General features: G+C 39.6%; 1 protein-coding gene across 1 annotated transcript in view; it reads left to right on the forward strand.

The window, feature by feature from the left end:
* The window catches only part of aff1 (AF4/FMR2 family, member 1), a 29,384-nt gene that overhangs the window by 11,778 nt on the left and 4,836 nt on the right, over nt 1–12,770 (forward strand). The window contains exons 4-14 of the mRNA XM_084746059.1: nt 4,777–4,818; nt 5,553–5,639; nt 6,477–6,510; nt 8,229–8,286; nt 9,520–9,661; nt 9,771–10,739; nt 11,101–11,189; nt 11,333–11,558; nt 11,730–11,821; nt 12,315–12,378; nt 12,491–12,627. Of these exons, the coding sequence (XP_084602185.1) occupies nt 4,777–4,818; nt 5,553–5,639; nt 6,477–6,510; nt 8,229–8,286; nt 9,520–9,661; nt 9,771–10,739; nt 11,101–11,189; nt 11,333–11,558; nt 11,730–11,821; nt 12,315–12,378; nt 12,491–12,627 (1,940 nt within the window). The remainder of the gene's footprint in view (nt 1–4,776; nt 4,819–5,552; nt 5,640–6,476; nt 6,511–8,228; nt 8,287–9,519; nt 9,662–9,770; nt 10,740–11,100; nt 11,190–11,332; nt 11,559–11,729; nt 11,822–12,314; nt 12,379–12,490; nt 12,628–12,770) is intronic.

Raw genomic sequence — 12,770 nt, forward strand, 5'->3', positions numbered from 1 at the left:
GCCTTCAGACAGAACCAGAGTGTCTGTTTCCTTCTGTTTCCACTCTTAATGATATGCTAAGCTAACCGGCTGCTTGCTGAAGCCTTGTATTTAGCATTGCAATTGATTGTCTCACTTAACTCTCAGCAAGAAAGCAAATAAGTGTTTTCCAAAATGTCAAACTGCTCCTTTAATAGCAACAGTAGTAGTAGTAGAAGTAGTAACAGAACTGAAATCCAGATGCCATTTCCAGGCCAACAGTGGCCTCGTTTTGACAAGCTGACGATTTTAAACCCGCGGTGGCCATTGGCTTGTGGGAAGCGGTGATTCTGAAAGGCTGCTATTACAGAAATCCTAAATAAACAACAGTTTTGCAAAGAAATTACCCTCCCTAGATAGACAAATAAAGTGAACCACACAGCTTATTAGTGAGTAAAATTAGGTTGCAGGCCTGGACTTTTACTAATATTCATCACTGCAAATATGAGCATGATTTTTGAATTGAATTTTCTTAAAACAGGAACCTGGAAGTCAGGTTTTGCTGGGGCTCAAACAAATGAAATCCACTTGTTTAACACTAGTACACTGTTAAATGTAAAGGTAGGATCTGAAGCACAGTACGGTGTAGATGCTTCATTATTATAGTATATGATTGATTGACTCTTCCTCTTCGGTAACATGGATATTGGACTAAATCTGCAGTGATTGGTGGTAAACTAAGAAACTGATTGAAACTATTTTGTTATTCAGTTAGTTGGTTTGAGTAATGTTTTAAGAAAAAAAGTCAAAATTCTCTGATTCCAGCTTCTTAAATGTGAATATTTTCAGCTTTTGTTGCTCCTCTATGTCAGTAAACTGAATTTCTTTGTGTTGAGGACAAAATGAGGCCTTGTGAAACACTGACTCACATTTTTCACCGTTGTCAACATTTTAAAGACCAAATAAGGAATCGATTAGTCAACAAAATGATTTACAGATTAATCAACATAGAAAATAACCGTTAGTTGCAGCCGTATATCACACGTAATTGTGTTGCGATATCTTGTACCACTGAAACTCATCTTGATGCTTCCACGAACTGTGGGGGAGGTGATAGGAAGAGGGACGTCCTCCTTATTATTTCTCAGCACTGTTTCCTGTGCTTTGAACTGTGCTGCACTGTGGGTTAAGAGGATTGTGCGTCTCCTGATCTCAGGATGTTCTCTGAAACCTCTCCGTAGTTTTTTAATTTTCTTGCTTGACTGTTCAGGCGTTTCAGGTAGGACGCTTTGTTTTGTAGAGTTTGGCTGAACTCCAGTTCAACTCTATTCATCTGTTCTTTGTCACACATAAACACACACACACACGCATAACCCTTGCACCTGCAGCGCTCCACACCTCCCCCTCCACCCTCCTGCAGCAACACAGCAGTGCTGAATGTGCGGCTGTTTTCACTGCTGGGACTTGTCCAGTGCAGGATAGCTAGGCAGTTACTCATTCCTCTATTTCTCACTGACGTTCCACTCCTGAGTTGAGCTCCACATCTGAACGTTAGCTGCATAAAAAGAAGTCATTTGTGGATATAGTATAATCTAGCTATGAAGTCTTGATTTGCAAAGATCAACAGATCATTTTTTGTACTGACGACTGACATTAACATTTTCAAATTCTTCTTTAATAAGTGTGAAATAATGACATGCGTCATCTTTTGAAGTTTTGGCTTTTTTTTTCTCTGGACCACAATACTGACCTTTGATTTTGATTTAATTTCCCTCATTTAAATCAATTTTTCATTTAACATTGACGTTGTTGCACCCCTAGTGCACCATTGAGAAGATGATTGGGATCTTGTTTTGGTCAGTACTGCAAAACCTGAAGAAGTAATGTGATTACAGTAAATTGCTATTCCTAACATAGTGAGTCAAAACAAAGATGTCATGCGCTCAGGGCTGCAACTAAATGATGTTTTCATTATTAGTTAAACTACTAATTAATTGTTTTATTTATAAAATGTCAAAAAATATGAAATATGCCAAAATAACAATTTCACTGAGCCCAAAGTGACATCTACTATTTGCTTTTTTTTTGTCCAACCAACAGTCCAGAAACCAAAGACTCTTCATTAACTGTCATGAATGATAAAGAAAAGCAGCAAATCCTCGCATTTTAGAAGCTGGAACCAGCAAATGTTTGACATTACTGCTTGAAAAATGATTGAAATGATTAATCGATTATCAAAAGTTGGCAACTAATATTCTTAGGACTGATCGTTGCAGCTCTTAATGGGTCAGAGAGCAGATTCTCTTGTGCACACACAGTCGCAAATAATCATATTTCCATGCCTCTGCATGTCCTGAAGTGCTAAACACAATATTTCATGCATCAAATCAATAAAACCAAGTATAAACACTGGAGAAACACACAATGGCATTTTAGAAACACGCAGTTTGAGAAAACCTTCTGTCAGAAGATGAAAGATTTGTTTTGGGAGTTGTTGTTTTGTACTGCACGATACTGCGTTTAATTAGTATTAATACATCAGTATTACCTGTTGAGATCAAACTGCTTGGCAGCAGTGTAGTAACTGAATTTGAACAAGTGGTGTCATGTCTTCTCCAGGTGGATGGCTTGGTGTGTGTAGCAAGCAGCCTGTGGTTTGTGTTTTCATGTGTGTGTGTGTGTGTGTGTGTGTGACCTCAGCTGCCTCTGATAACTTCACCCCTGGGCTCAGCAGAACAATAAATGAGCTTTGTCACCAACTTACGTAACTGCTCTGGGGGCCCATTCACTCTGACCTTATCTCAAACACTGTCCATTCAGAAGGAAAAACTGAAAGACCGGCCCAAAAACAAACTGAAATGTAGCCTGTTGACTCATACTCACTCACACATACACACACGTATACACACACACACACACACACACACACACACACACACAGTATTTATGTGGGCTTGGTCTGTGTTGCTGCCTGCGTCACTCATTTAGTGTTGTTGTAGTACAGGACTGCATTATTTTGCAATATTTGTCCACCTGCATTTTATACACATGGGGGAGACGATACCTGTGTTCACACATATGATGTAGGATTGTTAAGCCAGTCTGTTCTTTTTTCTCCTCTCAGGTTCAAGACTTTTTCAGTGCTTAGAGGCCAATAATGTCAAGTTCAAAATGGGCATTTTCAGCATTTGTCATTACAAATAATTTGTCTCAGCATCTTTTATTAATTTGGTGTTCTGTGGATTTAAAAATGCTTAAATTAAAACATCTCTAACATAGAAATAAAGCAAAATAGAATACACATTATTATATGCATTTCCTTTTTTACGCATACATTTGCTGTGCCATAATTAAAGGTATATTTCGTATAATAAAAGTAGTGGTGTGACGGAAACATAGTTTGCACAGTAGTTAGTTAAAACGAATCCCGTGGGCTGTGACTTTGGGTATTTTGAGTGGTGTTACTTGTCTTCATAGGATTACGTCATAAGATTGTTATGATTGTTTATTGCAGCTTCAGTAACAGCTGCAGTTTTCCCATAGACACACAGCTCAGCTCGCTCCCCGGAGCAGCGTCAGTCTCCTTGCCTGTCTGTTGCACAGCCTTCAGTGTTGAAAGGCTATGACTCGTGACGTGTAACCAATCAGATAGTGCTGAGGGCGGGGCATTGAGCCAGACTACAGAGTGGTGACCACCATAGACTGAATTAAGATTTTATTTATTTATCCACACAGTTCATGGTAACTACAGACAGTGAGAGGTGGCTACGTCAGAGCCAAAGAACCATTTTTAAATTGATTTAAAGCTACTGCAATGCCTCTATGACCTATGAAGTTATGGTAGAAACACTACCACTTTTGTCCACAGGGGCCTCCAAAATCAACCCAAAATGAAGTTCCTCGTTTTCACTTTTTTTTTTCTTCTTTTGCTTATCCGAAAGATGATCCGATCTCTGACTTAAAAATGTGATACAATCAGAATTTTGAGTTTTGTGATCTGTTGCACCTCCAGTTAAAAGGACGGTTACTTTGCTTTTTGTCCATGTCACATTAAAATCAATTAATTGCCAGTGGTTCTGCCCCGAAACTGTGAGTGGCCAGTCAGTAGTTTTTTTCATTTTGGCATTGACAATTCACCACCTATTCACGAAAGCTAATGACAATGCTTTGCATGTAGTATTGTCAGGTCTATCCTTCTCCCTGCTGGACAACACTGAAATGCAATATCCAAATGTATTGCATACCTTTAATACACCACTGTTTTCTGTGTTTTGGTTGGATTTTAATGCAGCATGGACGGCAGTTCATGTCACAGCGAAAAACAATTCACTTAGTTATTAAAGGCAAAAGCTTAAAAAATGTCCTTTTAACATGAGAAAAGGAAATGCATATGTGTTATGTTCTTTTTTTCTATGTTTTATCTGTTTTTATTTAGGCATTTTTAGGTAAATTTTATCAAGTGTTCTGCTACAGGAACTTTTTAATTCACTACACATTCTATCTACAGATGATCTGTCACATTGCAGTTTTTAAGATAAATGACTCTCGCTGTCTCTAATATAGCTGGATATATATTCGGATGAGATATAGTTGCACTGACCGCCTGCAAAACATTGACAACAAGGAGTAAGATATTTGAGATGTACTGTGAATGGGGGTTAAAATAATAAAATAAACCAGATGCAATTGTTTTTCTTGAAAGCTTGGCCTGTCAAGTTGCCAAACAAATATTTTTATGTCTGGTCTTCGTGTTATCACTGCATACAGGTTTTTCAGGTCTTTCTTGGAAACTCATCTGTATTCCTTTCCTTTGTACAGACAAAACCAAATGAAGCTCAGTGTGTTGAGGACATCTTGAAGGTAAGTCCAGCTGGTAAAAGTTTCATTTACAGTTGGCCGATTTACAGCTTACATTTGAGTTCAAAACATCTCGTTTGCACAAACATACATGATCACTGACTCAAATGTACGTAGCCTACTCATTTTGAGAGGTCATGTTGAGATGCTGTAGCTGTAACAAAAGTAGACTGGGATAATGTTGCATTTTCAATCATAGAAGAACAAACGCACAATGTTCCTAGTTGCTCAACAGCCCTGCGAATTTGAGCAACTGCCGATAAGCTTTTCTTTAGCTTTCTTACAACATTCTTCTGGTCTGGACCTGCAGTATTTTCTTTATCGCTGCACTTCTGCATGTTTTCAATTGTTCGCTCACCTCACAGCTCCACCGAGTTCCCAAAGATCAGCATGTGAGCCACTCAAAGTGCAGCCTAAACATAATTGTTTCATTTATTAGATATTTACTGTAGTATCCTGTTGTACCACTGCTGTTCAGTTCAGACATTAGTGAATGGGTATCACAGGCTCTAATCAGTGAAAAGACCTTATTCCTTACACTATCTCACTGCCACCAGCGGCCTGTAGTGTTTGACACCAAAGACCATTGTTCCATGGACTCTTGTAACTTGACCCTTCATTTATCAAGATGCAAAAGGAACCTGGATTCCTCCGACAAGGTCGCTTTTGGTACTTTTTGAAGCTGCTTTGCTTTGAATGTGTCTTTATCTTTGCTGACAATTTATTTCCCTCCACAGGAAATGACCCAGTCATGGCCCCCTCTCCTGCCAGGTATACGCACGCCTAGCACGGGTGAACCCTCCAAGTCCCCGTTCCCTGTCAAGGTAAGAGCTTAAAGATTGAAAATTATTGAAATCTTTCTGCTTTATGCTCACTGGTGCTGCCCACTTCCATCTCAGATGAAGCCCCACTGTAGAAGAGAACAGAGGACAAAATACTACTGATGCACAAAAAGTTTTCCAATATTTAACAGCAGCTGATATGAATCTTTAGTAATTTAGTTAAATCAAGTAGGCATTTTCCAAAGTACAGAACTTCCTATCTGATTTTACCAAATGAAGGTTAATTTCTGCAGACTGGTGGAAGGATTCTCACTGACTGTCACGAGTGGACTTTCATGCCAGAACCAGTCTGCTAGAAACACTGCAGCTGTGCAGTGGCCTCCATTATCAGATGATTTACCAAACACAGTCATGCTTTCCAAAGGATGAACACTTTCCATTCTGGATGCTTTATGAGCTTTCCTGTAGTGTCATCCCAGGGTCAGATTGTCAGCTACACAAAAAGGACTCGTGCATGGCTGAATTTTTTATTCAGTATGCTGTGGAAAACCATGGTACAGTGAGGATGTCTTTGCTGACTATTGAGCCTTATCTGGAGAAAGTGTACTTTTGAACAGATATTTTAGATATTTTCTCTATTAAATTAACATGCAGTTTAATGAGGACCCTTGGAAGATATAAACCCTTTTGATTTTAATGACCCCAGGGCCATTTGTGTCTCACCTCTTTCATGTCCAGTTTTTTGTGCCCTTGCTACTACGAAAGCTCTAATATTAGCAAAATCTGTCTAAATTATTAATTAAGTGTAAATGTAGATGCACGTGTACAAATCTAATTCAAACAAATTAAAATTTGCTTGTTTGTTTTTTTTTTTCACAGGAAGAAGAGCGTGTCTCCTCATGTCCGGGACAAAGTGAGTAATGAGGGAATGAAACGGCACAATCCAGGCACAGAACAAAGATGGACAAAGAATATATAACAAAGTGATATAACAAGATATTAAAGAATAGTGAGAAGTTTTGGTGTAATAGAAAGTCAATGCTGAATGAAACCCAGGGTTAGAGTCTGTGATTGCAGATTGATCCGTCATCATGAAGCATCTGCTAAACAGTTAGATAAACCTTCTCCTCACTTTTTCCTCTCTTCTTTCCTTCTTCACTCCCTCTTCCCTTCTCTATTGTTTTCTTCTTCTTCTTCTTCTTCTGCTCCCTCTCCTTTCTTTTTCTTCTGTTTCTACGGCAACTTGTGTAACCGCTGTGCCCAGTCCTGTGAACTGGCCACAAAATACCAGAGGGGAGAAACAACCCTACAATTTAATCTCAAATTAGCCTCCGCTAAAAGGAAGAAAGGAGGAGTGATCTCTCACTATTCCCAGACCCTCTCTTTTACTGATGTGAAATATTAGTCTTGTTATGTCTTTAATCTCTTTCATTTCACACTTGTTTTTTTTTTTTTTTTTTTTTGGTTTCATCATCTCTTACTCTACCTATTTTTGCTCATTCCTTTTATCTTATATTATCTTATTTATCCTTTGACTTACAGTTCTTTCATATCAGTGACCTGAGCCAAGATCCATGTACAATTGACTCCAAAGTCCAGTTTGTTTGACTAGTGTGAACACTGCGTACCGTACCTGAGCGCGGTTCGTTGAGCCGTGCCCGTCTCGAGTACAGTTCATGTTTTCTTGGATACAGTTCACATCAGGTGTGAAAACTAACTGTGCCAAAACAAAGAAGTGGACTTCTACTGGGGTTGTGCGATTTGCAGACTTTTCTACGTCGTAGCAACAGCCTGAACAGATGTTGTGTAGGTGATGTTGTAAGTGTTCTCAGATACAGAACAACAGGGAGAGAATGGAAGGGGGGGCAGACCCACCTAAGTTGTACCAGCTCTTCCTCGGTATGAAGGAGATTTTAGAAGCCAGTTGTTGAGTCAGTCAGATAATAAATTCCCAAAGTGATACCGTCTGCCTCACCAGTTATTAGTTTTGTGGCTGCATTGGCTACTGTATGCATTACAAAAATAGCGTGCTCTATTTAACATTACTTTGAGCAAGAAAGCAGCTTTTGTGCAACATTCGTGGAATTTAGGGAAGTGTGAGCAGTGAGGAATTAAGAAATGCTAACAGAACATTTTAGGAACGGGTTACCCTGTCAGTGTAAGATGATCAAACTGCAAATTCACTGAATTATAGAAGTGAAGCAACAGTCAAATCTTTTTTTACGTGAGGGATGTGGGTGTCCGGAATAATTCATAACTTAATAAAGTGCAGCATCAATGGATATGTAGCTGTACATGATCTGTATTTGTTGAAATGGATTGCATGTGCTTATATTATGTTGGATCCATCAGAAAGCAAACAGCAAACATTCTTGGGATGTCTTAAGGCATCAGTTTTGACTGCAGGTTAGTATTTCAAAGTTCAGTTTTTCTTGTGGTTAATAAGTTATAACCTGTGAAGTTATCAGTGGTCGAAGAAAAAAAAGCTGTGCTGCATAAATGGGAGCCCAATCCACATTAGTGTGGGTGTGTTTTTTTTTTTTTTTTAACAACGACATATTCTTTTGGGTTGCTTCCCTTGTTGGATTAATATTTATTAATATTTATTTTTCCTCTGTGGTTTCTTTCCAGAAAACTATGACTCATCTCCTGCAGATTCATCCCAGCTCATCCAGCAGAGCTCCTCATCGTAAGTGACTTCTCAAAAGGACAGTTTTCTACCTTGATTTCAGAATATCAGATTTGCCAACACGAGGACTGTTTAATGCAGTTCAGTCAAAAAAAGTCTTAACAAAATAAGCTGGCGTCCTCAGAGTTTCTGCCAAAAGCTTTACGAGACGTTTTCAACCCGCCACTCAGAATCAGCTGGATGCTGTGAATTAAACTTTGTTACATCAGACATCAGTTCACATTAAGAGGCATTTTTCAAATGCTACAATCAGAGGACATTGGAGATAAAAAGATAAAACTACAAATATTTTCATTAGGTGGTGTAACTAACGATAATTTTCATCATCAGTTAATCTGCTAATTATTTTGCTTGATTGTTTTATGTATAAAATGTAAGGAACTAGTGGAAACCAATAGGCGTAAACTTTACTATTACAAATGACAAAGACAATCCCCACTTTTGAGCTGGAAACTGCTTTGCTTTTTTTTGAATAATGACTAATAACAATTAATTCTGAAAATATCTAATTTACATAATAACATTTAACATAATATTTATTGGGTTATTTTTTTGTATCAAAAGTCCATACAGCCATACATAAATTGAAATTTATTAACACCCCATTCATCTCACCGTTAACATCAAATATTTTAGGAAAAAGAGGAATGAATGGGAGCGAGAATAAACATGTTAGGTTAAAAAATATAATATATATTAATAAGAGAATAGTACTTTTTTAATAGATGTTGCCATCTTATCAGTTTCATTAATATCAGTCTGATCTCTTTCCAGGAATGGCATAAAAGTGTCCCTTAGTTCCCTGAATGTATTTGATTTCCCTCTAAACACGAGTTTATTTCCACTGTCTCTCTCTAAATAAACTAAACTAAACTAAATGGGTTAATTTCTTCAAAGCAAGGCAGGATGCTATTTCTGTAACCACATCTCCCTCCTAAATGCAATCACTCTCCTAGCTTCAAACAAGCACATATCAGGGCTCTATTTTGTGGCCAAATTAAATTGTCAATTTCTTGTCAGTTAAGTAATTGATTAAACCTATTATTTAATGGAGTCGAAAATCCAAATTGAAACATGTCTCTCTCAGTCTCTTCCTCACATATATTGTTAGCCAGAAGAATTGTTTACCAGCCCTGCCTGGGCATGTGGGTCACAATATTTTTTTGTAATTTAATTATAACTGTAACAGCACTCTGTCAAATGATTGTGGTGTTCTGTGTGTCTGTGCTGCAGTTCATTTGAAGCAGCACATTCCAGAGGGGTCGAGTCCGCCAGCTCTAGCGACTCAGAGAGTAGCTCAAGATCAGAGTCGGACAGTGAAAGCACCGCCGAGGAGCCGCCTCAACCCCCAGTGAGCAACTCTGTTAAATCAGAGGTAATTTGCTGCTTGTGCCCTTCGAATATTTATATTGAATAAAGGACACAAGAATCCATTCTTTGAACCTTTTCCCGAGCTATTTGTGTTTTTGTTTTTTTATTTATAGCCCGATGCTCCAGCAGTGACCCATGTGGATTGGCAGTTGGGGAACTGGATCAGGTCCAGCCAGCAGAACTCCAGCACTGACAGTCAAAGCGCTGCACAGGCCTCCGAGAGCCCCGCTCGCAAACAGCCACCACCCACTCAAAGCTCCAAGCTCTCCAGTGTAGAAGTGATCGAGCCCACCAGGGAGTCTAAACCTCAGCTTTCTTCTCTCCACAAAGAGTTCACTGATAACGCTGGAAAACCCCAGCAGTTCAGAGAAAACCCTCAGGACAAGTACAACCAGCAAAGTAGCCAAAAATCCCCCTCTGTTGATGTGAGCAGCTGTAGCAGGAAACATCCATTCGGCACCTCGAAACCAGCAAAGGCAGGTTGCACTGAAGCAGCTACCAGTGTGAAGTGTGAGGAAGTTGTAGCCACACGTGATAAAGACCCGTGTTTCACAGACAGACCGAAGGTAAAGACGAAACATAGCAAGAAAAGCAAGGACAGCAGTGACACTAAAAAAGACAGTAAGAGGACTTCTAAACACACGTCACTTGACAAACGGAAGGCTGGAGCAGAGCCGGTCCCGTACGGTAATTGTCCATCGTGTGGCGTGCAGTATCCGAACCCCTGCTCCTGCCCCGCCCAAAGTCCTGCTCGGCCTGACCAGCTGTCTCCTGCCCCACCAGTCAAAGTCAGTTGTAGCAAAAAGTCCGAGACCTGCCAGAAGGGCTCGAAGATTCCCCAAAAAACAACCCACAAGCACTCGGAGAAGACCGGGCACACAGCCAAGAGGCCTCCGAGATCTCTGCTGGTGAAGATTGATTTAAGTCTGCTCTCAAGAGTCCCCCAGACCTCCGGCAACCGCCAGGAGACACCCGGCGATGCAAAGAGATCAGTAGTGGTCACAGAGCAGGACAGAGGGGGCAGTGATGCGTCTACAACACACAAACTCACCAAAACCAACAAAAAGAGTATACCTCAAAATGTGAGAAATATGAAGGGCTGTTGTAGTTCGCACACATATGGAAGCACATTTCCACCAACGTGATGAAAAATAACGTGATGACTTTGAGCGAGATTCTCATTATCTTGAGTTACTAACTCCTTATTTTAAAATTTTAACTGATTATTTTAACATTCTTACTCATTATTTTGATAAAGTTTCCCATATTTGGAGATACATAGTCATTATTTTGAGATTCTAACCGATTAATTTGAGATGGTTTCTCGTTAAAATTATTTACAGGATCTTCTTTTGTCATCACATTGGCTGAAATGGGCTTGCGTACATACATTTACACAATGACATCTGTTTTTGCTTAAATGCGTAATTTGTTGTCTTCTAGGTTGAGGTAGACAGTAAAACTGTTCCCAGGAAGAAACCGAGGCTGGAAAACAAGAATACCTCATCATCTCTTGCTTCTATTAAACAGGAGTAGGTCCCTTAAATCAGAGGCATCCAGAGCATGTTTTTTTCACCACAGATGACATAAATAAAATGTTTATCATTATGGTTGTGTATGTGAGTCGGTTCAGTTGGATCACACAGGCTCTCTCCTCTCCTCTCATCACCTACAGAAGTTCCAGCAATTCAACAGAGGACCGGGAGCGAAAGAAGGCCAAGAAAAATCCTGTTCCTCTGCAGCAGCCTCTGACACCCAAAGACACCACGAAAGACTCAAAGTCCCACAAACGCAGCTCTGGGGAGACGCAGGAGACCAGTAAGGAGGCTGCAAAGAGCAAAGACTCCCGCAAGCACAAGAAGAGCAATGGAAAGCACTCAGAGCACCCGAACAATGAAAAGGTGACTGTCAGGCTAGAAGCAGCGGGTTTATGAATGTTACCTATTGCGTCGCTTCTTTTCGCTGGACGAGCTCTTGCAAGTTTTAGTAACTACTGGCTTATTAATGAATTATTACATGAGAAGTGAAACCATTCAAATATTAACCAAACATCTGTCCTGCAATCCTAACAGAAACCCCCAAAGAGCAGCCTCGCCGTCCCATCATCTTCACAGCCCGCCAGAGACACTTTGACCAACAGGCCTTTGCTCAGATTTGAGGACAGGTACAAATCCTTCCTTCATCTAAAAATGTATTTGTAAAAAAATGTTATTCCCCCTTAAAGTGTCTGGACCTAGCTGGATGTTTTCCCTGAAACATGAGCTTTCCAGCTTTGATCTGATGTAAGAGACCCCTAGTGGCTGAGCTTAAACATTGTGCATTTAACAGAGAAATTCTTTCTATGCTATTTGTTTAAGTTTTATTTTTCTGTAACTTGGTTGTCATTAAGATTAATCACAAATAAAGCTCATATTCTTGGTGCCAATTAAAGACAGAACATTGGTGGGTCTAAAAAGTGTGTCAAAAGATCTTAATGATGTCAGTCCAAAGAAAACAGAGCAACATTTCTGGTTGTCATTGAAGGCATTTCCTTTGATTTTCATAAAATTGTTGCCACAGTTATAAATGATGTGTCAGTGATGAGAACTTTTCTGTTATTTTGAATTGTTAGTTGTTTGTTGTTGTTACTCATCTGATAAAGCTTCTTCCACCTGCAGGCCGTATCCAGTGAAGCATTATATAAAGGAGGCCAAAAAACTGAAGCACAAGGCAGATGCAGAAGTAAGCTTCTCTTTTGGTTTGTTCATTTACTAAAATGACTGTGGCTCACTCAGTAACTTACTGTCTCACCAGATTGTTTGTTTTTTTTTTCTCCCTCTCTCTCTCTCTGTAGTCAGATAAGCTCAGTAAAGCCTTTAACTACCTGGATGCGGCCATGTTCTTCGTTGAGAGCGGCATTGCCATGGAGAAAGATCCCCAGATTTCAATGTCTTCCTACACTATGTTTGCAGAGACTGTGGAACTGCTCAAGTACGAATCCACTTTTATCATCGGTTATCTGCACTTATTAGTAGCTTTTTGTAAATTGTTACTTTGCATGCCTGCAGAGCCGTAGAGTGCAGGGTAGACTCTTCCACCCTGTCATGGTCACAGACATTGAAATGTTTTTTTTT

Source organism: Lutjanus erythropterus, chromosome 20 (genome assembly GCF_056507025.1).
Source record: "Lutjanus erythropterus isolate fLutEry1 chromosome 20, fLutEry1.hap2, whole genome shotgun sequence".
Classification (NCBI taxonomy): Eukaryota; Metazoa; Chordata; class Actinopteri; order Lutjaniformes; family Lutjanidae; genus Lutjanus; species Lutjanus erythropterus.